The 25,666-nt window shown below is 39.0% G+C and overlaps 2 protein-coding genes and 1 non-coding gene across 5 annotated transcripts in view; 1 reads left to right on the top strand and 2 right to left on the bottom strand.

Moving 5' to 3' along the window:
- Positions 1–19,570, top strand: part of PCYT1A (phosphate cytidylyltransferase 1A, choline) — a 94,504-nt gene extending 74,934 nt beyond the window's left edge. For all 3 annotated transcript variants that reach the window (XM_043996132.1, XM_043996130.1, XM_043996131.1), the window contains 6 exons: positions 8,423–8,539; positions 9,144–9,295; positions 11,130–11,208; positions 11,462–11,604; positions 13,659–13,847; positions 15,289–19,570. In XM_043996132.1, the coding sequence (XP_043852067.1) occupies positions 8,423–8,539; positions 9,144–9,295; positions 11,130–11,208; positions 11,462–11,604; positions 13,659–13,847; positions 15,289–15,498 (890 nt within the window). In that variant the 3' untranslated portion in view covers positions 15,499–19,570. The remainder of the gene's footprint in view (positions 1–8,422; positions 8,540–9,143; positions 9,296–11,129; positions 11,209–11,461; positions 11,605–13,658; positions 13,848–15,288) is intronic.
- On the bottom strand, positions 7,645–7,751 carry LOC122752145. Its single transcript, XR_006355942.1, has one exon. It is a non-coding gene; the product is annotated as a U6 spliceosomal RNA (small nuclear RNA).
- Positions 19,571–20,110: 540 nt separating the features above from the next.
- SLC51A (solute carrier family 51 subunit alpha) overlaps positions 20,111–25,666 on the bottom strand; it is a 32,695-nt gene continuing 27,139 nt past the window's right edge. Inside the window, exons 8-9 of the mRNA XM_043996133.1 lie at positions 21,838–21,943; positions 20,111–20,449 (exon numbers count right to left, since the gene is read on the bottom strand). Of these exons, the coding sequence (XP_043852068.1) occupies positions 20,313–20,449; positions 21,838–21,943 (243 nt within the window). The 3' untranslated portion in view covers positions 20,111–20,312. The remainder of the gene's footprint in view (positions 20,450–21,837; positions 21,944–25,666) is intronic.

The raw sequence follows: 25,666 nt of genomic DNA, 5'->3' as shown, positions 1-25,666 counted from the left end.
TGGTCCTAGCTCAGCAAGCTAGTGACACAAAAGGCCAGTTCTGAGACTCCCAGCCCCAACACAGAAGTCAATCTGCCAGCTGGGATATCTGTTACCCAACAGGACCAACTAGGCTGGGCCACTCTAGTGCAGTGAGCAAACTGTAAACAGCTGAATCCTCAGAGCAGAAAGCCAGTGACTGAGTTTCTGGCCCCCAGCAAAAGAAGCTTAGGATAATGCACACTGTACCCCAGGAGCAGAGCTCAACCTTAAAAGGCACAAAAGAGGCTAAAATATGAATAAGAAACAGAAAAGAACCTTCACCATAGAAAATTATTATGGCGACAGAGAGGATTAAAATGTAAACTCAGAGGAGGACAACAATGTCAAAACATTTATATGCAAAGCTTTAAAGGGGAAAAGGAATTGGTCTTGAGACCAAAAAGCCCTCTTAGAAGGGCTCAAAAAGGATTTTATAAACCAAATAAGAGAGGTAGAAGAAAAATTGGGAAAAGAAATGAGAGTATGCAAGAGAGATTCAATAGCTTGGAAAAAGAAGGATAAAAATTGACTGAGGAAAACAATTCATTAAAAAATGCAGTTGACCAAAGGATCAAAATTGGGCAGATGAAAGCTAATCACTCAGTGAGACATAGGAAGAAGTAAAGCAGAATCAAAAGAATATAAAAATAGAAGGAAATGTAAAATACCTCTTCAGAAAAACAACAGACCTGGAAAATAGATCCAGGAGGGACAATCTAAGAATAATGTGGACTACCTGAGGACCATGATCCAAAAAAGACCGTAGACAGCATATTTTATGACATTATCAAGGAGAACTGCCCCAGTGTCTTAAAACCAAAGGAAAAAATAGTCACCTCCTGAAAGAGACCCCAAAAGGAAAACTCCAAGGAATATCATTGCAAAATTCCAGAATTATCAAGTAAAGGAGACAATACTGCAAGCAGCCAGAAAGAAACAATTTACACACACACACACAAGGAAACAATTTAAATAACCAAGGAACAACAATCAGGATTACACAGGACCTGACAGCTTCAACATGAAAGGATCAGAGGGCTTGGGATATTATATTCAGGAGGTCAAAGAAACTGGGATTACAACCAAGAAGGTACTACCCAGCAAAATTAATCTTAATCTTTCAGGGAAAAAAAGATGGGCATTCCGTAAAATAGGGAACTTTAAAACTTTCCTAATGAAAAGCCCAGAACTGAATACAGAATTCAATCTAAAAATACAAGATTCAAAAGAAGCATGAAAAGGTAAAAAGGGGAAAAAACCAAAACATGTTATTCAATAAGGTTAAAATGTTTACATCCCTACATGGGAAGAAGATACTTGTAACTCTTGAGAACTATATCTGTATTAAGGCAGATAGGAGTAGTACATACAGACAGAAGTGGATATATAAGTTGATTCTGATGTGATGATATTTAAAAAAACAAAAACAAAAACCTTAAGGGATAACAAAAAGGATTATACTGGGAGAAGAGGAAAGGGAAGGTAGAATGGGGTGAATCACATCACATGAAGAGGCATAAAAAACCTATTACTATAAAGGGAAAGAAGGGAAGGGTGAGCATTGTTTTGACCTTACTCTCATCTGATTTGACTCAAACAGGGAATAACACTCAGTTGGGTATAGAATTTTATCTTACCCTATAGGGAAATAAAAGAGGAAAAGGGAAAGAAAGGGGTGCGGTGCTGATAGAAGGGGTGGTAAAACTAGAAGGTGAAAGGGGAAAAAGCAAAAGGGAGTTTGTGCTGATAGAAGAGAGGGTAAACTGAGGGAGGTAGTGGCCAGAAACAAAACACTGGTGAGAAGGGACAGAGGAAAAGGAAAGAGAAAAGTATAAACAAGGGGAAAATAGGGTGTAGGGAAATACACAGTAATAACTATAGAGTCTGAATGCAGATTGAAGCATACTATTTTCACTTTTGTTGCTTTCTTGCATTTTTCCTTTTTATTCTGATTCTTCTCTTACAACATAACTAATGTGGAAATATGGTTAACATGATTGTAATGTATAACCTATATCAGATTGCTGTCTGGCTTCAGGAGGGGGAAGGGAAGAGAAGATGGGAGGAAAATCTGGAACTCAAAAAAAAATCATGTAATTGGAAAAAAAATTTAAATGGGAGGTGACTTGCTTAAGGTCACATGGGTTATTTAAGTGGCATGGTTTGAACCCAGGTCCTCTGACTCCAAACCCAGGGCCCCTGGAAGAAACTTGGAGGGCATAGGTAGGTATAAAAGTACAGAAGATATAGGTATAAAGGAAAGCCTTTGGGAAAGTGATTGTAGCCCAAGCCTGAAAATAAATAGCAACAAGGCTGAAGGCTATTGAAGTTTCTGTTTATCATTATGATTCAATTCAGTGTTTTTTCTTTCTGTTTCTTTTACTAATTTGTTAGGCCAGTAGTCAGGTGACTAAATTCTATGTGTTGCCAACCTAAGAAAAACAATGGCAAAAATCATACCTAGTGAATTTTGAATTTATGCGTGGTATGGAGAAGAGTGTTCCTCAAGTTTTCATAGGGAAGTTTTAATGGTACAATATTAGAGTTAGCTACATGCAATCTAGGAAATAGTGGATGAAGCCAGAGAGAAAATATATATGTGACCATTTTGGAAAGGTTTAATATGGAGAGATAGACAACAGAATCAATCAATAAACATTTATTAAGGGCCTACTATGTACCGGACACTGTGACAAAAAGAGACAAAAAGCAGTCCCTTCCCTGAAGGAGCTCACAATATAATGGGGAGAAAATATGCAAACAAATTTGTACGAAGCAAGTAATGTACAGGATAAATGGGAAGTAATTAACATAGGGAAGGAAGGTACTGGAATTAAGAGGGATTGGGAAAGGATTCCTATAGAGGGTAGGATTTTAGTTGAGACTTAAAGGAATCCAAGAAGCCACTTTCCTTGGAAAGTGGAAATTTTTAAAAAATCAGTAAGTAAATTTTGCCTTTTGAGCAGAGAAGATAGAAGACAAGAGGGGAAGCATGGTAGGTCTGATAAAAATCAAAGTATGTTGATAAGGATAATTTGAGGGATTATATCAAGTAGTAAAGGAATTTGAAATGCAGGATAGTTCTGCATAAGACATCTAGATATCTAGTCTTTATTAATACCTACCCTGTAAAAGTTTAAGGAAGAGACCATGGGTTACTTCTTAGTCTGGTTCTTAGTTATGCTTGCTCTCAGAGGCCTGTGTAGAGAACCAGCTCAATCATTCATTCGATCAAGAAGAAGCACTGTGAGGGGCAGCTAGGTGGTGTAGTGGATAAAGCACCGGCTCTTTATTCAGGAGGATCTGAGTTCAAATGCAACCTCAGACACTTGACACTTACTAGCTGTGTGACCTTGGGCAAATCACTTAACCCTCATCCCCACCCACCCTTCCAAAAAAAAAGAACCATCATGTATCATGTGTGGTGTTAGACACTGGGGATACAAGTACAAAGAATGAAACAATCCTCACTTTCATTTTAATGGGTGAGGCAGCAAGTACAGATATACATACATACAACATAAATATAAAGTGAATTAATACAAATATATACAAGGTGGTTGTGCCGGTAGAATGGCAACATTTGTGAGTTGATTGTATGGAGTTGAAGAGTCAAAGGCAATGTTAAGATTATGAACCTGGGGCGGGGGAAGGGGGGGGGATTATGAACCTGGGACCTGAAAGGATGGTGATAACCTTCAGCAGAAATATGGATGTTTAGGGAGGGGAAAGATGAAGTCTGCTTTGGACATGTTGAGTTTCAGATGTTTCCAGGATATAATTTTTTTAAACAAATTTTTCATTCAATGAAAATATACCTTCTTTCCTTCCTGTCCCCTTCCTCCCCGCTTCCCTTTCCCATAGAGAAAGAAAAACAAAACTACTGTTACAGACATGTATAGTTAAACAAAACAAAATTTCATATTAGTCATGTAAAAACAATGCCTTAATTTGCACTCTGAGCCTATCACTATCAGGAAATGGGCACTAGTCCTCTGCTATCATGGTTCATCAGTTGATTAGCATTCCTAAGTCTCTCAAAATTATTTATCTTTACAGTGGTATTGTTACTTTATAAATTGTTCCAGGATATCCATTTGGAATTGTCTAATAAGCACTCGTGATGCAACTCATTTATTATTATGATAATTAACAACATTTATAATAACTAGCCTTTATTTAAAGCACTATAGTGCTTTAAGGTTTGCAAAGTGCTTTACAAATATTATTTATCTTCACAACAGCCTTGGGAGGTAGGTGCTATTATTATCATTTCCATTTTACAGATGAGGAAACTGAAGCAAACAGAAGTTAAGCACAGGGTTACATAGTGTCCAATGCTGCATTAGAATTCAGTTCTTCCCAACTCCAGGGTCTGATGGCGCCACCTAGCCACCAAAGTGATATTTCTAAGATTAGTTAAACCTATAGGAACTGATGAGTATAGAGGGAGAAGAGGCCCTAGGACAGAACCTTGAGAAACACTCACAATACCCACAGTGAGGGAGCATGAACCAGCAAAAGAAGAAAAGAAGGAGCTGGGTAGATTTGACAAGGATTTTGAGGTTAAAGTCTTAGGGAAGTTAGGTTAAAGAGCAGAAGGGAAGAATTCTTTAAACAATAGCTCTCTGGGTGGGGGCGGTGTCAAGGGATAAATTTAAAAAACAATATCAGAAATAAATAAATAAATAAACAAGAAAAACAAAAAAATCCCAAAAAACAATATCAGTAAAAACGTTTTTTGTTTTGTTTTTGTTTCTTTTTTCTTTTTAAGAATTTTCCCCAAGTTACATGTAAAAAAAATTTTTTTTTCACATTGATTTTTTTAAAACTTTGTGTTCCAAACTTTCTTCCTCTCTCCCTGAGAAATCAAGCAATTCAATATAAGTTATACATGTACAGTCATGCAAAACATCTTCACATTAGTCAGGTTGTAAAAGAAAACAGACAAAATAACTTTAGAAAAAGGAACTAACAAATAAAATTATACTTCAGTTTGTATTCAGATACCATCAGTTCTTTCTCTGTTGATGGTTTGCAGTTTTCTATCTTCTTTCACCCTATCCTTCCTCAAAAGTATTTTGTTTTTTACTGTCCCCTCCCCCAATCTGTCCTCTCTTCACCTCTCCCCCTTATCCCCTTCCCCTCCCACTTTCCCGTAGGGCAAAATATATTACTATACCCACTTGAGTGTGTATGTTATTCCCTCCTTGAGCCAATTTTGATGAGAATAAGGCTCACTCACTCCCCTGCTCCTCCCCCATCTTCCCCTCCAGTGCATTGCTCTTACCCCTTAACTTTATTTTAAAGATGTCATGGGCCAGCTAAGTGATACAGTGGATAAAGCACCAGCCTTAAAAATATAAGTAAAACATTCTCTTTCTACCAACTGTCCCCTAGGCAGCAGTCTTGGAATGCTCACAATATATTCCCTTAATTTATCTCCCAGACTAGTAAATGGAAGAAGTCTCTGGTCTCTAGTTAGAGCTTTTATTGTTTGGTAGTTACAAGGTGATGTTGATTAGAGGGATAGGAAAGTAGAAATACAAAACAAATAGTCTTAAATCTAAGCTTAGTCTATATTCTGTATAAAACTCACCAAAAGCCCAAGGCCACCTTTGGGGGGGAGAGCCGCGTCAGGCACGTGCTGCTAATGGTGAGCCGGGCCGAGTCGAACTCCAGTCAGCATCTGTCTGAGCAGCGCAGTCATCAGACCAGGAGAGCAGGCAAGAGACTTACTTATTGATAACTGAGTTGACTTTATCAGAAAAAAACCCACAACAATAATGTTTTTTAAATTGTTTTAGCTTGTAATTGGGGAAAAATAAAATAATAAATCAATTGTAGCAAGAAGGTAATAACTCATATTTCTATAATAGTTTATATAAGTATTTTCCTCACAGTGGTGCTCTAAAATAAGTAGGGCATTATTTTTCCTCCCCTTTAGATCTTTGTGATCAGGCTAGACCTGATCTGATCCTTTTAGATTGTGAGAATTGGGTGTCCCTTACAAGATTCATTCTGACCAATTTTGGTACAGTGTTACCCAAAATAGAGAATAATGGGACATGTTAAATAAATTGAAAGTTCTTTAAAACAAACAAACCACAACATCTTTTTATTGCTGGTTTTTTGGTCTTCAATTCCAAATTGTTCTCCAGAAGGACTGGACCAATTCACAGCTTCATGAGCTGAGCTGTTTTGTGCCTGTCTTCCATAACCCTTCCAGCATTTGGCATTTTCATCTTTTGTCGTCTTTGCCAATCTAATGAGTGGGAGGTAAAAATTCAGAGTTGTCTTGACTTATATTTTTCTTGTTATTAGTGTTTTGTAACTTTTTATATGAATTTTTATGGCTTGCATTCCTTCTTTTAAAAATTGATTGAAAAAGAAAAAAAGAAATATACTATTGGTAGAGCTGTGAATTGGTTCATCTGTTCTGGAAAGCAATTATATTAAGAAAAATTAAAATGCTCATTCCTTTCAATTCCAGAAACCTCCCCACTAGGCATATTCCTCAAGGAAGTCATTGATAAAAAGAAAGGCCCCATATATTTAAATTTGTGGAAGTACTTTTTAATAGTGGTAAACAATTGGAAAGAAAATAGATGCACATTGATTGGGAAATGGCTAAACAAGTTGTGGTACATGACTATAATAAGATAAATTATTGGTTATAATAAACAGGGAATTTGATGAATACAGAGAAGCATCAAAGACTTATGAACTGAAGTGAAGCAAGCAAAACCAGGACGGCTATAAAAATGGAAATGGAAAGAACAACAACAAAGCAATTGAAACAAAATACTGTGATGTTGTAATGACTCAACTTTATGCCATAGAAAAGATGAGGAGCAATTCTCTTTTTGTGTGGGAAAATCCACATGTGTTGGTTAGTTATGCAGAATTGCTTTTCTACCTCTTTTTATTTTTTGTTATAAGGGATGGCTCTCTAGGAAAAGGAAGGGATCTATTAGGAAATATTTGAATCTATTAGGACATGTTGCAGTCATGTCCAACTCTTGGTAACCTTATTTGGGTTTTTCTTGGCAAAGATACTAGAATGGATTGCCTTTTCTTTCTCCAGCTTGTTTTACAGATGAGGAATTGAGGCAAACAGAATTGAGTGACTTGCTCAGAGTCACACAGCTAGCATCTAAAGCCAGATGAGTCTTCCTGACTCCAGACCTGGCATTCTATCCTTTGCATCACTTAGCTGCCCCTATTAGGAAATGTAGGTGATACAAAACCAAAATTTTTAAATGAAAAAGAAAACTGCCTGTTTATATCCCTTGACCACTTATCTATTGGGAAATGGCTCATTTTCTTAATGGGTTTGTGTCAATTCCTTATGAAGCTGGAATTTCAGACCTTTGTCAAACATATTTGCTGCAAAGATTTTTCTCCAGATAACTTCTTTTCTTCTAATTCTAGCTGAATTGATTTGATTTGTGCAAAGGCTTTTCAATTTTATGTAATTGAAATGGTTTGCTTTATCTTTTACAATCACTCTGTTCCTTTTGTATCTAAAAGGCTTAGTTATCCAAGAAACTTTCATTCTTCTATGTTGTTTTTTTTAATGGTATGACTTTTTTTTATTAGTTTCTTATTTTTACATAATTTAAAAATATGGAACGCTTCACAAATTTGCATGTCATCCTTGCGCAGGGGCCATGCTAATCTTTTCTGTATTGTTCCAATTTTAGCATATGTGGTGCTTGCTTCAGCATGGTATGACTTTTTATATTTAGTTACTGTACAGGAAAATTTGGGGATATTATTTCTAATCTCCTCAGTTTGAATGGATAACCAGAGACTCTTCAAGAGGGAAGTAGAGGAGGAGGTGTCAAATTTCAGATCATTTGGTAGGCACAGTAGTCAGGTGTTAAATCTAATGACATTTTTTTTTTTTAAGTGAGGCAATTGGGGTTAAGTGAGGCAATTGGGGTTAAGTGACTTGCCCAGGGTCACACAGCTGGTAAGTGTTAAGTGTCTGAGGTCGGATTTGAACTCAGGTACTTCTGACTCCAGGGCCAGTGCTCTATCCACTGTGCCACCTAGCTGCGCCCTCTAATGACATTTTTTGGCATTTGCACAGAGGGAAACTGTCTCTGTCTTGGGGAGGGTTGACCTTGTCCAACTGTGATCTAATCCATTGCCATTTGCAGAATGTAAGATGATGAATCATTTCTTTTTTCTTTTTTCTTTTTTCTTTTTTTTTTAGTGAGGCAGTTGGGGTTAAGTGACTTGCCCAGGGTCACACAGCTAGTAAGTGTTAAGTGTCTGAGGCCGGATTTGAACTCAGGTACTCCTGAATCCAGGGCCAGTGCTCTATCCACTGCACCACCTAGCTGCCTGAATCATTTCTTTTTAATGAGGCATTCTTATCTTTCATTTTAAGGTGATCGACCTGTAAGAGTTTATGCTGATGGCATATTTGACTTATTTCACTCTGGTCATGCCCGGGCCCTGATGCAAGCAAAGAACCTATTCCCCAACACATACCTTATTGTGGGAGGTAAGCAAAGATTTTTTAACTCTTGTTCAGAAAGAGATGGTAAGTACTAAGGATCTCTTCCTTTCTTTCTAATACTGAAATACACAGTAGGAGAAACTATAATCAAGAGAATCAAACTTCTTTGTTTATTGAACAGAGATGCCATATAATAACTTCGTTCACTTTTAGCTTAAGTTTCTTGAGTCATTGGAGCATCTTTGATTTATTTTGTTCAGTTGGCCCAGGTTTCCATTTTTAAAAAATCTTGTACCACTTGAGGTACAATGAGCCAATGTTTTAGGCCCAATCCAGCTCTCTATATAGATATTTATCAACTGAACTAGGAACAGATAACTAAGTTGTACCAGAGCAAACTTAAGAACTTAACTAAGTGTATTCATTCCTAGACCTTTATCCACTCTGGGAAGTTCTTACAGGAGGCATGTGCATTTATGGTTGGGAAAATGCATATGCAACCACTTTGATTCTTGGGTTTGGCAATATCTAGAAAACTGCTCAGGATGTGGAGATTGGTTCATTTTCTAGGTGGGAAAGAACACAAGCTGGGGGTTGGGTAAGCAGAAGTGATTTTGTCTTGATAACTTTATGGTGCCCATGGACTTAGTTTGCAGCGATGAGTTGACACACAATTTCAAGGGCTTCACAGTGATGAATGAAAGTGAACGCTACGATGCAGTTCAGCATTGCCGCTATGTGGACGAGGTGGTGAGGAATGCTCCCTGGACACTAACACCTGAATTCTTGGCAGAGCATCGGGTAAGAGACTGGGTATATGTGTCCATTCTTGAATCCCCTTTTCCTTCCTCTCATTGTCTCTTGAGAGTGGCACCTGGGCTTTTCCCTCCCCTCCTATGGAATGATATTGTATGTTTATAGATATTCACCAGAGCCCCAGACCTGTCCTCCAGATCCGATATCCAGGAGCCAAAGATAGGCATAAACTTTTCTATTGATTTGACTTAGTTTGGATTTGGTTTTGTTGTTAATTTTGGGGTAAAGTCTGATGAGGAACAGGAGGGTTTTCTCTTTTTCTTTAGTTTAGGAATTGAGCACCATAATTCTTCATCCTATCGTAATTCCCATGTAAAATGAAGAATGCCATCACTGCTAGAAAAGGTGGGTGTAAAACATGAGGAAGCTTAATAGGGCAGGAAGAAGGGCCTTGAACATGATAAATTAAGGAACATCTCACCAGATGTGACCCTGGGCAAGACTCAGTAGTCTTTTAGTGCCTTAGAGCTCTCTAATACATAAGTTGCATAGTAAGGGCTGGTCTTTATAGGTAGAGGGATTTTCCTTCCTGTAAGTTTCCTATACTAATGAAATCACAAGTCTAATTAAGAAAAAAAAATTCCCTTCAGATAGAAAGCTATAGAAAACTACTAGATGAAGAAATGAAGAATAGTTATGACTGAAATTCTGTGAAACAAGATTTAGGAAGGTTTAGGGATAGGGGAGATTTGTTCAAGGCCCTTGGGAGCAAATAAAATCATCTGCTACTTCTACATTTTAAATGAGTAAAGGAAGAGTAGTATGTGAGATGATTTTTAGTGGTTTAACTTGAGTATATTCTAGGCCAAATTAGGAGTTGATCTTTAGTATTCTCTCATGTCTCCCATCAACATTTCCCCCCCTCCCCCCACCTTTTTGCTTTTTTTTTCTTGTAACATTGGTCAGCCTATGCTGGTTCCCATTCTTGCTCTCGGCAGGCTGTCAACTAATTGTTACTTAACTGATAATTAAGGTTCTAAGTGATATCTCCATTGCTCTTTGCCTCCCTCCCCAATTTGGCTGCCCCATCCTTTCTTCTCAGAGGACTGAGACTTGGAAGATTCTCTTGGATTTTTCTTGATGGTTCTACTTAACTGTATTGCTTTATTCCGTAAGCAGCTTCTTCAAATCTGGAGGGAGCTGGGAAGAGGGAATGCTGGCCAATGACCTGTGGCAGCCCCATTTCCTCTTTAAAAAAGAGTAAATAAAAAAGAATTTGCTTTGCTACTCCTAGAAGATTGCTATTCTACATCATCCCTTATTATTGCAAATAAGAGTTACTGTTTAGTAAGAAGATGTTCTGAAATCAGAAGGCCTTTTCTGAATTTGGCTTTTGGAGCTCAGCTGTAATTCTTTCTTATTAGCAATAAAAGATTTTTTAGTTACTATTCAATGATGAAAAGAGAGGCGATCAAAGATGAACTTGTTTCTAATCGAATTCTGCATTATCAGAGACCCTTACTTTGCCAGTCCTTTACAGGATTGGGAATAGGAGAGTTTTCTCATTTTACTTCAAAAAATCAATGTGCTACTTATGAGGTTTCCATTCCTTGGGCAAAGGCATGGTGGCAGCTTTAAAGTCAGATTTCCATAGTGTTTCAAGATGTTAAAGCCAATAAATCTCACTTTTGCTGCCACCATTCTCTAATGAGGTTGTTGGACTGTTGGTTGTATGGTTTGTGAATGAATTAGGAAATTTATGAGTATGATAAAGAGAGGTTGGATCCTAACCTTTGATTAGTATCCTTTTCCTAGGAAAGTTTACTGGCTCTTTTCAGATGGTAATTTTCATGGGTTTGAAATATTTCCCTATTTTCAGATTGATTTTGTAGCCCATGATGACATCCCATATTCTTCTGCTGGGAGTGACGATGTTTACAAACACATCAAAGAAGCAGGTGAGTCAGTGGTGGATTCTCAAGCTGTGGGACATCAGTAGTAGCTGGAGAGGATTTCTTGTACCTCTTTTAAGTCCGAAGATTCCCTTTAGTAACACAGCCTGGGCTTCCCAGACTTTACTGTGGCAGTGCTATGACCAGACTTCTTTATAAAGCAAATAAGTCCCGTCATCTGGGCTAAACAAAGTCCTATCATCTGCATGTGTGTTTGTATGTATATGTGTGTATTTGTGTGTATGTGTCATGGTGTTAGGCATGTTCGCACCAACACAGAGGACAGAGGGTATATCCACATCAGACATCATCACCCGCATCGTTCGGGACTATGACGTATATGCAAGGCGGAACCTGCAGCGGGGATACACTGCCAAGGAACTCAATGTCAGCTTCATCAATGTGAGTCATAGCCCCATAGCTCCTCTAGGGCCTTGTAGTCTGTGTGCCTGCCCAGGCCAACTGAGTAGGGCTTGGTTTTCATATTTCCCTAGTTTAGCATCAGTTTAAACCTTTTAAATGTGTATTTTTTTTGCCTGTAGCATTTCACTGGGCTCAGTACACTGAGGCTTATATAGATTCAGTGTCTGCCCTATAAAAGCTTATAGTCCAGAAAATGTGTCCTTATATATAAGAATATACATATATATTTATGGATAAAGTTCATAAATCAGCATGTACATAAAGAATAAAATATTTTTATTCAATACATGGAAAGGGAAAGTACATTGATATTTTAAATTTAATAATCATTGAACAAATTTGATATTGAAAGTTTTTTGCTTTGATAATTTGACTCTTAGGGCAGCTAGGTGGCGCAGTAGATAAAGCACTGGCCCCGGATTCAGGAGGACCTGACTTCAAATCTGGCCTCAGACACTTGACACTTATGAGCTGTGTGACTTTGGGCAAATCACTTAACCCTCATTGCCCTCCTCCCAAAACAAACAAACAAACAATACCAAATAAAAAAAAAGAAAATCTGACTCTTTGTAGACATAATTCTCTTTGGAGTTTATAATGTAATGATAGTGTTACTAGCAACTCTCTACTAGGTCATATTTATAGTGCTTTATGGTCACATAGCAATTTCATATATATTATGATTTACTTTTATTTGATTTTCAGAGCTACCAGTAAGGTAGATATTGTTAATGTATTCATTTAATAGATGAAGAAGCTGAAACTGAAAGTTCAGTGATTTGCTCAGGGTCATTTGGCTAGTTGTTGGTAGGGCCAGCATTGGACCTTTGCCTTTAAATCCAGTATACTTTGCATTAGAACAATGATTCTCAAACTTTTTGGCTTCAGGACCCCCAGTTTTTTGTTAAAAATAATTGAAGACCTCAAAGAGCATGTATATCTGGTTTGTTTCTATCAATATTTTCATATTAGACATTAAAACTTTTAACTTTTTAAAATGTATGTTAATTCACTTAATAGTGAATCGATTACATGTTAATATAACATTTTTATGAAAAATACCACAAAATTTCCACAACAGGAAAATTTAGTGATAATTGTGGCATTGCTTTACATAGTTTTGCAAATTTCTTAATTGCCTGGTTTAGTAGAAGATAACTCAATTCTCTTTTCTGCTTCTGTATTCAATTTGTTGCCATATGTTGTTTTGGTTGACATATGTGAAGAATATCAGATCTCATGTAGATATATAGTTGGAAAAGGGAGGAGTATTTTAATAGGCAAATAATATATTAGTATTATTATGAAAATAGTTTTTACTTTGGAGACCTTCTAAAAGGGTCTCAGGGACCCTCAAGGTCTTTGTACCATACTCGGAGAAACATTCTTCCAGGCTATGCTGACTTTCTATCCAACTTAATTAAGATGCCTGAATCTTCAAATCTAAAACAGATTATTCAGGCAATAGACACTGACTACTCAAAGAATGCTTATATAGTTTCCTGTGAACTGAGCAATATTTTATTCCCTCATTTTACTTAAGAGCAAATTGAATCATAGAATTAGGAATGATTTAAACTAGTGTTAGAAGCAGACCTAGAATTTGTCACCTCCATTTCCCAGATCAGTTCTCTAAGCTATGCAATTGGCATTTTCTTGACAGTGTTACCAGTTGATCTTACCATTTTCTGGACATCTCCATCAGAAATGGATGTCTGAGCTGTTTATGCTTTAGGTTTGGGTTTTACACCTAGAGAATCCCCCTCTATTAAGTGTCTGCCTCTCTCTGAATGTCCACTGTAAGTTGTTTGTGAATCCCAAGCTTGTATGAAGAAATTAGGATAAGATGATCAATTTAGACCATGTTCCATATTTATCCATATTTATCCTCTAAAATAAACAAATTGGGATGGGTTATGGATGAAGATGGGATTCTTAATGTAGGACATTATAAATAAGATATGTTAGAAACCTTCTCCTCTTACATCCCAGTATAGGTGAGTATTTTTCAAAAGAGTTATTTCTTTTTCCAGGAGAAGAAATATCACTTACAGGAACGTGTAGACAAAGTAAAGAAGAAGGTAAAAGATGTAGAGGAGAAGTCAAAGGAGTTTGTGCAGAAGGTGGAGGAGAAAAGCATTGACCTCATTCAGAAGTGGGAGGAGAAATCCCGAGAATTCATTGGAAACTTCCTGGAGATGTTTGGCCCAGAAGGAGCACTGGTATGATCTTTCTCACTGGTTAGAGAGTATATCCTTTTAAGCATATGAAGTTTTCCTGCAGTTTGAAAAAATCATAGAATACTTGAACAACAATAAAAGGACAACAAAAGGGGCAGCTAGATGGTGCAGTGGTTAAAGCACTGGCCCTGGATTCAGGAGTACCTGAGTTCAAATCCAGCCTCAGACACTTAACACTTACTAGCTGTGTGACCCTGGGCAAGTCACTTAACCCCCATTGCCCTGCAAAAATAAATAAATAAATAAATAATAAAAAAAGGACAACAAAAGGTTAGTCTGTTCTTCAGTGATAAATGTTTGGTGATTAATAAAGGAGCTTGTATACCTTCTTGATAATTTCTTCAGTCTTAGATCAGCATTCTCAAAAGATCTAGTATTTGACATTCAGAGACATGGTTTCTGGGTAATTTAATCATTTTATTAATAAAGGATAGCAGATTATTAATAAAAAGATGGTCATTTGACCATTTCTCTTAGACCAAAGACAATCATGGTGGTGGGGCTCAGTTTATGTACCCTTCCAATGAGGAACTGATATCACCCCATCATCATGTTACCTTTGGACAGAGAAAATATTTATGCCAGACCAATCCCAGCTTTGGGCTATCTAGACAAAAGGATCTGTCTCCACCAAGCTCGAGTAGAACACAGTGGGCTTTCAGGATCCTGGATTAAATTCCTTTCAGGGTTTGGTAGGACCTGACCGAGATCTAGGAGAGTCAATGCAGTCTCATTATCAGTAGTGTCCTTCAGACTAAACTTTTTAAAGAACTTTAGAAGAAGGGGAGAGCTCGGAATCTCCCCAAATTATTGGTTCTTAATGATTATTTCTTACATATCTAAGTAAGTCTTTAACCTCATTTGGCTTGCTTCAGTGTTGTCCTTATGGCCAAAAGAAGAATGATAATTATGTAAATTATTACTTTTGGGAAATATACCTTATGAGCCTCGATGTTAGATTGGTCTGTAATTTTGTCTAGAAGTAGAGGGTTATTGTAGAGACTGCTTTCCGAGGAGGTTCCTTCTGTTAGAATTATATGGCTGTATATTCAACAGTGGTTTACTATAGTATAGAACCTCTTTAAAATTCACTTGTGCTTAGGAAGTACCTAAAACTTATGATTATGATCATGATTCCTCCTCATGTGGCCAAAGTCATCCTGCAATATCAGTTCAAGGTGGTGACTTACTGAAGCTCGGGATGACTCACTGAGGCACTAGGTACTTAGTAAAGTACCATGTGATCTAAAAGCAAGTCACTTGGCCTCCTTGGGCCTCAGTTTCTTTACCTGTTAAATGAGGGAGTTAGAGTATATGGCCTCCTAGTTATTTTCTAGCTCAAAATCTATAGTCCATTAGTAGTGATCAAGAACCAACCAGAGGTTTCTTCTAACTTTCCTTTTGTTATCCTCCCCATTCCCAGAAACATATGCTGAAAGAAGGAAAAGGCCGGATGCTTCAAGCCATCAGTCCCAAGCAGAGTCCAAGCAACAGCCCCACACGTGAACGTTCCCCTTCTCCCTCCTTTCGATGGCCCTTCTCTGGCAAGACTTCTCCACCCTCCTCCCCATCGAACCTCTCGGTACACAAGGCTGTTCAGTATGACATCAGTGAAGATGATGAAGAGGACTAATTTGCCATCCCACCTCCCTCCTTCCTTCCTCTGTCCTGTCACCTCCAGCTGTCTTTTGAATTCCAAATTGTTAATTCCAACACTAAACTCAAGGACAGTTGTAGGCAAGGGAAGGAGAACCTGGGACAGAGATCAAAATAGCCTGTCCCCAAAGGCGTCACCCTGAGAAACAGAGAAGGGACTGCCTTAGAAGCCTCTCCTCTATTCCCCTGCACCAGCCTCCACAAGGACGTCGCTTTACTGTTTGCATTCAGATAATCTTGAAGGGAAAATAATAGTTTTTATTAATTATAAAATAGCCTTTTAAATGTAATAAGTGGAGCCCCAACCAGGAGAGGAAAAAGAGATAGTATTGTTCCCAGAGGCCTTTCTTCCCCCTTAATTCACTATAATTTTATTTCTGCTCTGAAGCAGACTTACTTGCCAAGTCCTTATACCTGATGTGAACTGTGCCAGATGTGGTTTAGGGAAAATTATGTGAACTTCCTTATAATTTGATTTCCATTTTTTTCTTTTCTTTTCTTTTTTGAAGACAAAGCTGACCTCCAGAAGTCACAAATACCCTAAAGTTTGTTGCTGGCAAATGTGCTGAGGTGTAGTAGGGAGCTCTCAGAGGAGTTTCTCTGGGTCTGTCCCTTTTCACTCCTTGTGATGGGTCTGCTGGAAATACGCTACCATTGTGATCCCTGAGGGTAGCGGGTAAAGGGATGATTCATCAAGTAGTTTCCCTGAATGTTCATCTTTTCAGAAACTCATCTCCAATTTTCTGAGCTGCCTAGGAGTCCTTGGTGAGCTTTTTGCCTCTTTCTTTCTATAGCCTGCTTTTAGAGCACAGAGCATACTGTGATATTTATGTAGAGAAACTGAATTACAGCGGGGAAACAGTCTTGCACCCAGCCATTCCCATATCTAGGACTTTACCTTGCTTCTCCCAAAAGGATACCACTGCAAGTGTTTGGAGGCTTTCAGGGTGTTCTTTTAATCCATGTTCCTACGCCCACATTTAACGATTGTAGAAGACTCCCTGGAGTTTGGGAACAAAGAGTCTAGGACCTGTCTCCCTTTCTCTAACAGTGGCCACACTCTCATCTTTTTGCCTCAGAATTTTCTTAACCTTGGTCAGTCCTCCCAACCTCTTCCTCCCCTCCCGAGAGACAGAGCAAAAAGGGACTCTCTTACAAAGCAGAGCTCACATGTCTTTCCCAGAGGTGAGACCCGATTTAGGTGCAGACCTCCCTCTCTCCCTCTTTTCCTCCCATCTACCCACCATTCACATGGGCCTGGCTCAGCCTTGGGGGAGTACACCACTTGACTCCCTTCCCAAGGAATGCAGATGCTTAAGGCTGTGCTGCTGCTGCTGAGCATGTGCCTCTTTCTTAGCTTCACCATCCTGCCTCCTCAACCAAATGACCAGCAGAGCAGCCCCTACCCCAGTGCTCGTGTTGTGGGCCCAATGGGAAGACTGCTTGTGTCTGGCTCTGCTCGGTTGCTCATCAATGCCCCTTGTGGGGGTGGAGTTTTAGTGTTTTCAGCTATGAAAACCACAAGTTGCTTTCTGTGTTTGTCCATGTGTTGGGGCTGTTTGCCTCCCATGGCCTCCCACATGAACACTTTCTAATAAAACCTGTTTTTTGTGCCTGCTAGATGACAAGTAATTGTCACAGGATTTACACTGTACCTACCCAGCAAGGCAGTGAGAATGCTTAAGATTCAAGCTGCCTGGAGAGGTTGCTGACATATCAAAGTGAAAGAAATGAATAGAGGGAGACTTCCAATGTATTCCCCAGTGGCTTATGGAAACGGTGTTTCTGATGAAGCGCCATTTTATTCTGGAGCCTTTTGGTTCTAATGAGCTTTGGTTTGGGATCCTCTGAAACACTTAAAATCAATTTTTTCCCTTGCTATGCTGCTTCATGGCTTCCTTTGATCAAGTGTTAATTTAACTTCTTTGCTTTAGCCAGGCAGGCTTTTCCTGTATTAGTGATATTGTTTCTGTCTAGAACATTCTTCCTGGTATAGATTTTTTATTTTCTGAGGCTGTGTATTTGAAGCCTGGTGGTGGAGAAGGTGTTTCTACTGAAATCTGTCCCCAAGGTCTTTTATGGTACATCCTTTGGAATGTCCCCAGTATCTTGAGTTTACAATTTCTTCTCTCTTAAGATGTGCATTTACAAAGAGACACCATAAGAATATGGTTTTTCTTCCTTTCAATTATTCACCAGAAATGTATTGACTTTGGGGTTTTAGCAGATAAGACTCCTCTCTGCCAATGACCAGTGGGATACTCTATTTGGATATGCCCCATCCCAAGGAAGTAACCTTTAGGCAAATAGTTAAGCCACAGAATTGTTAAGCCTGAGTTTGTGTTCAGCACTGTCTTTTGACTTGTCTCAAGTAGACATCTTCTGAACACAAATAGCTTTTCATGAGGTTGAGTCCTTTTGTTGCCAGAGATGTTTGTCTGGATCCCTTAAAGTCTATATTTCTATATCTTTGCACCCGAGGAAAGGTGAAACTAAGAAAGGAAAATAATCGACACCACTGGAATGATGCCTCTTTGACTATTTATCTCATTAAATGAAATTAGAGGGGGAAACTCTGTGCCACGATTACCCCTTTATTCTGTGAAGGTTTAGGGCTTTTTCTCTCTGTGGGTCAGTGAAAGCAGTAGGTCCAGATGGGATGGCTAAGGTGGACAAAGCACAGACTCCCTAGAGGGATCAGAGCTAGGTGCTGGTCTGCAGGTTAGGAAGAGATGTTTGTAACAGTCCTATATAGATGCCCTGAGACTGACATTAAGGATGGGCCATTTTAGTAGTGGCCTCACTGTGGACTGGGCAGAACATCTACTTTCTGCTTTGGCAAAGTCACCCATCACCACAGCCGTGAGGAAATGAGGTGTGGGAATTTACATGAGAAAAGAGAAGGGGATCGTTTCTCCTGCTTCTGCCTCTCCAAAGCAATCAAAAAGCAGACCGTGATCAAAGGATTAGGTGAGAATAGGAGCCAAAGTGTTCTGTAAATTATGGAGAGAGGGAAAAAACAAAACAAAACAAAGGGAAGATCTAGACACATTAATAAAGGGAATAGGTAACTTCTTTCTCTGCCACAAGAGCACCTTATGCTGTACCATAATTACATTTTTCTTCTTTCTTTGCCTAGGGGCCAAACACCTAGTAAATAGCACTGATGGAGGCTCATCTCCATAGTATTTCTTCAGAGTATTTTGTTCTTCCATCTTTGGATTATCTTGTTGAGTATGACTTCCTCTATAAAGGAGTTTGATGCTTTTAGGACCTTACTCTGGATCTGTTCCCCATAATCTCTTTCAAATCAACTACATTTGCCTTTTTATTCTGTCAAAAGCCATAGCTCTCAAGAATTTTCTCTGTATACAGTATCATAGGGAGCCTCACCAATGCAGATGGGAAAAAAAAGAAAAAAGATGTTTTGTAAGTAATTGTATTTTTTTTAACTCATCAATATAAGTATTTCTAAGAATCTATATTTTTCAGAGTCATACCACAATGATTTGTATTTTTTTCCTTCTCTTGAAGAACAGGTTGTCATGGGATGCAGGAATGATCCCTCCTAGCTGTTATTTTTCCAGATTAATAAATGGAATATGGTCTTGGGGTTATGATATTAAAATACTAATTTCCTTTAAAAAAAACAACACAGCATTTCTTTCTGCCAAAGTCTTATGTAGGTTTATACTTGGCAGGGACAGGAAGATAAAAAATGAAAGCATCTGTTTTACATTGGGTTCCAAGTTGAAATGGCTCAGTTTAACTTCATTCAGATTAAACGTAGGCCTTCCTGACCCTGTCAACGAAGATATGTCATCTTAGGTTGTTTGGGGGTTGAGGCTCCTTGGGGAAGGAATTGTCTTGGAAAGAAACACAGGTCTTGGCGTGAATGTTAACTTCATCATTAATGCCATAGAGTCCAAAGGAAAGTTTTCCTCTGTTGGTGTTTAGTCTATCAGTTTCTGTCTGTGTGTTGTTAATCTGTTCGCAGTTGTTTTGGCTTTTGTCATTTAGCCAAATAAATGCAAAGTGATTTTAACCAATGTTCTCATCCCCTGTGTTTTTGACTTCGTGTGGTGATATATTTGTTTGGGCGACAGGGAGGTGGTACCTGTCTTCCCGGTTCCCTTTCCCTAGTAGAGCCCTTTGTTCCGAATTTATAGTATCATATTATGGAAGCTGGGTCACTGTGTGTTATCTCAGAGACAATTCCCTAACAGGGAAGCTTCACACAATTTTTGCCCCACAGAAATGAAACCCAGCCCAATTGTCTAAATGATGTTTCTGTAGTTGTATAGCAAATGGAATATTTTCCATTTTCATTTTGTTCTTACCCTACCATCTGATTTCTTTATGGCTTTGGGCATGGCCAAATTATGTTACTTATCTGCCATTTCAAAGGATCAAGACCAGCAAACTTATTCTTCATTTGCTTTGGGATGTGTCCCAGATTGGTTACAGTGAAATTTTATGTACACATGGACTTTTTAGTATTCTGACTTTAGGTTGCACTGAGACCTCTGTATACACTGCTCCCCACCCCCAAAACAAAACCCTTACATTTTCAGAGTTTAAAACTCCATCATTTAATTTTTTTTTATAAAATAAAATCTTTTCTTTCTTAACCCCACCAGCACTTTATCATGTTAAAATAATTCAACTTAATTTCGATAGTTATTTGCAGCCTGCATAATGACAATGAGAATATCCTTGCTCTTGTCATATCTGGACTAATGCATTTTTGGTGGCTCCAGCCATCTTTGGGGGGAGCCAGTCTGTCTTCATTTAATTGTCAGTTTCAGAGGATGGGTCCAGAAAAGATAAAGGCTCAAATCCCATCTTATCGTCTCGCTTCCGATAGTATATTCTTGTCAGTACAGTCATCAGAGAGGTCTCTATTACCAGAAGGTGGCAGTTCATCACTATAAAACATCATTACATTACATATAAAACATGGCTTACATTGAGAAACAAAGGCAATATCTTGCTGATAAATTCAAGTCTAAATAGCCCATTAAAAGGATTGTTGTTGTTCAGTCGTTTCAGTCATGTTCAACTCTTTGTGACCTCATTTGGTGTTTTCTTGGCAAAAATATTGGAATGGTTTGCCATTTCTCCAGCTCATTCTACAGATGAGGGAACCGAGGCAAACAGGATTAAGTGACTTGCCCAGGGTTACACAGGTGATAAGTGTCTGAGGCTAGATTTGAACTCAGGAAGACTCCTGACTCCTGACTCCTGGCCTAGAGCTTTATCCACTGTGCCACCTCGCTGCCCTGTTGAAAAGGATTATTGGTTTATCAGATTTCTGACTTTATATTTCTGTGATACTTCTCTGCAAGATTTCCTAAGATTAATCAGTTTAGACCTGATTGATATTAGTACATCTAAGTCACCTGAAAGTAAGTTTAAATCTAACTCTTTCAATAACCCAGACTTATTCCCAAACTGATGATCTTACTGAAGATTGGTTATTTAAAATCCTAATGGCTACTTTTGGCTAGGTAGACTAGGATAGAGCACTGGGCCTGAAGTTAGGAATATTCCTCTTCCTAAATTCAAATCTAGCCTCACACACTTCCTAGCTGTGTTACCCTGGGCAAGTCACTTAACCCTGCTTGCCTTAGTTCCTCATCTGTAAAGTGAGCCAGAGAAGGGAATGACAAACCACTCCAGTATCTTTGGCCAAGAAAACCCCAAATGGGGTCAGGAAGAGTCGGGGCATGACTGAAGAACAACATATGGACAGCAGTGCCCAAGAATAATAAAAAATTATGCCACGCTGCATTTGCATAGTACTACAGTAATGATGTTGATAAAACAGATAATATCTCCATCTTAGAAATCAGGAAATGGGCCTACAGAAATTAAGATTGCTCAAGGCCACAGTAAATTAGAGATGGAACCAGAACTAGTGTCCAAGTCTCCTGTTTTTTGTCTAGTCCTCTTACTCCAAGATAAGTTTTATGAAGATATTAAAGAGAATGTGTATAGTACAACTATGGATAAACTTGTCTTACTACACAATACATCTCTGTTTGCATGGCCTTCCCTTGATATGGATACTTATTCTTAACCCAGAGGTTATGTGATGGAAACTGTAACAGACAATACACTCCTTGAATACTCTCCTTGTCTGGGCATGATGGGTAGTCTCAAGCTGTTGGGTTTTAGTTTTCTTTCCCTGTGTAAGGCAAAGGGTTGGAGGATCAAGGTGGCTTTGACCTCTAAAGATTCTCCTTTTTGATAGCATCGGTAGGGGTTTGGAACAGAAGCTGAGACTTACTTATTAAGTAAGTTAGATACTCACCTTGGGACCTAATTTTAGAGGAAAAAGGTGGAGAACAAGCAATCTGGCCAACACTGGCCAATATTGAGAAGATAGAGGGCTGCAGTGCAGTAAATACAACGAGCACCTGTGAATGAGAGTAAAGTGAGACCGCATTCCAGAATGTTCCACTGTGTTTGGGGAAGAAGTGTGTTTAGAGGAGAAGGACCAAAACCAGTGAGTAATCTAAAGATCATGTCATGGGACTTGAGTTGAAGGAACTTAGAGGAAAGAAGACAGAGGGACATACTATGTGTCTTTAAGTATAAAAGGATTGTAGGGGCAGCTAGGTGGCGCAGTGGATAGAGCACCGGCCCTGGATTCAGGAGTACCTGGGTTCAAATCCGGCCTCAGACACTTAACACTTACTAGCTGTGTGACCCTGGGCAAGTCACTTAACCCCAATTGCCTCACTTAAAAAAAAAAAAAAGATTGTCACGTGGAAGGAGGGACTTACTCTGCTTGTCTCTGAAGGATAGAATAAGGAACACTAGGTGGAAATTGCAGTGTTAGGTGTTAGCTTTAAGCTTAATGTAAGGAAAAACTTCCTAAAAATTTACAAATGTCCCAAAGTGGAATGGGTTGTCATGGGAGTTTAGTTAGTTCTCTTCAGGTGTGCAAGTGAAAACTGGATGACCACTTCCTGGGGATATCATAGACCAGAGGATTCATTCCCTTCCAAATGAGATTTTGTAATTCTACATGAAGAAAGCTGAGACCTTCTGATTTCCCAGTGTGAGGATAGGTAGCCTTCTAGGTTTTCATCCATCTTTTTCATTGTATATAGGTATAACCATGCTCATGTTGCAATGTTAAGAGAGTAGGAGATTCAGGTATTTAAAATCCAGGTATATTAGAAAACCTCTTACTATAGTTCCTCTTCCCTCATCAAACATTTGACTAAAACTGTTAACCAAGAGCAATATGTATTGATTCAAAGCTCATGAAACCCTGACATAGCTGGAGGTGCTAATGCGTAAGCATCAAAATGAGCAATCTGGAAGAACAGAGCAAACATTGAATTGGCTAATCCATTGGTTAATCAAGTCAACAAACACTTATTAAGCACCTACTCTCCAAGTGTTATATAGAATTTGATTTTCATTCCCTCTGCCTAGATTCCCTCATCCACCCCTCCCTTGCTCCCATCCAATAGCTGCTATTTATCCTAGAGATGTTCCAATGTACCAATTTTCTTAGTTTAGTCAAGAGCAGGTTCTGAGTTTTTCACTATTCCTTTACGTTAATCATGGCAGGATCTCACAAACACAGTGTATTTCCCCATATGACCTTGCACTGCATGAGAAAGCTGGTTTTTTTTTTCCTCTTAGGAAAGATCTCAATTGAATCTCTGTTACATGCCCAGCATCATATCTAGGTTTTGCTGGACATAAAAAGTATAAACACGAGTCATCCTTCAAATAAATGAGTCTGGTTGGGGAAATAAAGCTACTCTATGTGTATTCCTCAGAGAATGTGGTTAGGTATTATATTCAGAAATACTCAGCTCTGTGATCTCAGTAATTTGTAAGTCCCAGCGATGCAGCTGGTCATCCTTCCGTGTCTGCTCATCCTGTGAGACTCTTCCTAGACTTCACCAGATACCTAGAGGCTGCTGGTAGACCGCTCTGTAATGCTATCATCCTTTGCCCTCACTTCTTTTTTTTTTTTTTTTAAGTGAGGCAATTGGGGTTAAGTGACTTGCCCAGGGTCACACAGCTAGTAAGTGTTAAGTGTCTGAGGCCAGATTTGAACTCAGGTACTCCTGACTCCAGGGCCGGTGCTCTATCCACTACGCCACCTAGCTGCCCCTGCCCTCACTTCTTGACCAGTTCATCTTCTTTTCCTATCATGTAATTCTTTGATATATTTTGCTTCTTTTCATTGACATTCCCATTGGCTATATGTCACAGGCTGCTTAGACCCATTCACCTCTGTATATTTTAATTTTTTCTTGGTTGACCTACCTCGAACTAGAAGTAAAGCCACCATTCATAGGCCCAATCCCAACACCACACAACATGGATCCTTTAACCTGTTCCATTTTTCCAGATTGGGCCAATTTGCCCCTGAGGCAGCCTGGTATCCCTCAGCTCCCAAAGACTGACCATATTGGTGCCAGGCTGTGTGGATACCCAATTAGCTTAACTTTGCTACAGTTCTTAACTCCCAAATTTAAGCGATCCACCAGCCTCACCCTCTTCCAGTAACAGGGATTACAGGGGGCAGCTAGGTGGCACAGTGGATAAAGCACCAGCCCTGGATTCAGGAGGACCTGAGTTCAAATCCAGCCTCAGACACTTGACACTTACTAGCTGTGTGACCCTGGGCAAAGTCACTTAACCCTCATTGCCCAGCAAAGACAAAACAAAACAAACAAACAAAAAAAAAAAACCCAGGCATTACAGGTGTGTGCCACTACACCCAGGTCATTTTCAGTTCTACAGATGCCATTGTATTCTATGTCTTACTGCCATACAGTACCACTAGTGGTACCGCTTGTTCAGTCATCTCAGTCATGTCCAACTGAAAGCTATATATTTGTTGTTCAGTCATGTCTGACTCTTCGTAATCCTATGTGGGGTTTTCTTGGAAAAAATACTGGAGCAGTTTTGACATTTTCTCCTCCAGTTCATTTTACAGATGAGGAAACTAAGGTAAATGGTGAAATGACTTGCCCAGGGTCACACAGCTGGTAAGTGTTTGAGGCCAGATTTGAACTCACAAAGATGAGTCTTCCTGACTCCAGGCTCAGAGCTCTGCCCTGCACCACCTAACTGCCTATAGCAGGATATGATTATTAAATATAACCCAAATATGTGAACAGTAAATGCTGTGGACCATTTACAAAGTAAGAACTTAATACTGGTTTGAGGTGGGCTTTGAAAGACCGGTAAGAGTTGAATGGGTGGAGAGGAATAGGGCCTTCCAAGAGCACTAGCATCTGGGGGGGTGGGGTAGAGTGCAGCGTGCTAGGAAAGGACTCCTGCAGAAGGTAGAAACTGAGCAATCTTGAAGCCAGGGAAACTCAAAAGGTGGAGAGGAAGGAGCAGTGTCCAAGGTATGGGGACAGCCAGTGCAAAACATCGATGCAGGATATGAAGTGTCTCATTTAAGGAAGTGCAAGTAGGCCACTCTACGTGAAGAGATATAAACAAACTATAAGAAGATTGGAAAGATAAAAGGCCAGGTTATGAAGAGCTATTGTTTTGCCAAACAGAGGATTTTATATTTAATCCTGGAAGTAATCGGGAATTTATTGAGTATGGGTAGGGGGGTATATGATCGGATCTGCACTTTAGAAAAATCACTTTTGAGGGGCAGCTAGGTGGCGCAGTGGATAGAACACTGGCCCTGGAGTCAGGAGTTCCTGAGTTCAAATCTGGCCTCGGACACTTAACGCTTACTAGCTGTGTGACCCTGGGCAAGTCACTTAACCCCAATTGCCTCACTAAAACAAACAAACAAACAAACCCAAACAAACCAAAAAAAAAAAAGGATGGTATCTTAACTACTCTTCTCCCCTAGCACCTAGAAAAATGTTCTATATGTTGTATGTGCTGAATTGGTTTTTGAATTGTATTAACCTACATCTGGGGAAATGAAGATATAGATTAGAGCAGTGGCATTGGAAAAAGAGAATAAGACATGAGATATTTAAAAAATTATAAAGTTGGGAAGTAGGGGATGACTAAAGAGAGAGTTAAAGATAATTCAGAAGTTTTCATGGATAAATAGGAGGACTATGGAAAGAAAAAGGGAATATTGGTAGGTTATCCGAGTGGAGAGATCTTGAATTCAGGTAAGATTA

This window comes from Dromiciops gliroides, chromosome 3, assembly GCF_019393635.1.
Source record: "Dromiciops gliroides isolate mDroGli1 chromosome 3, mDroGli1.pri, whole genome shotgun sequence".
Taxonomy (NCBI): domain Eukaryota; kingdom Metazoa; phylum Chordata; class Mammalia; order Microbiotheria; family Microbiotheriidae; genus Dromiciops; species Dromiciops gliroides.
The sequence above is the reverse complement of the archived record's forward strand: the minus strand, read 5'-3'. Positions and strand labels throughout refer to the sequence as shown.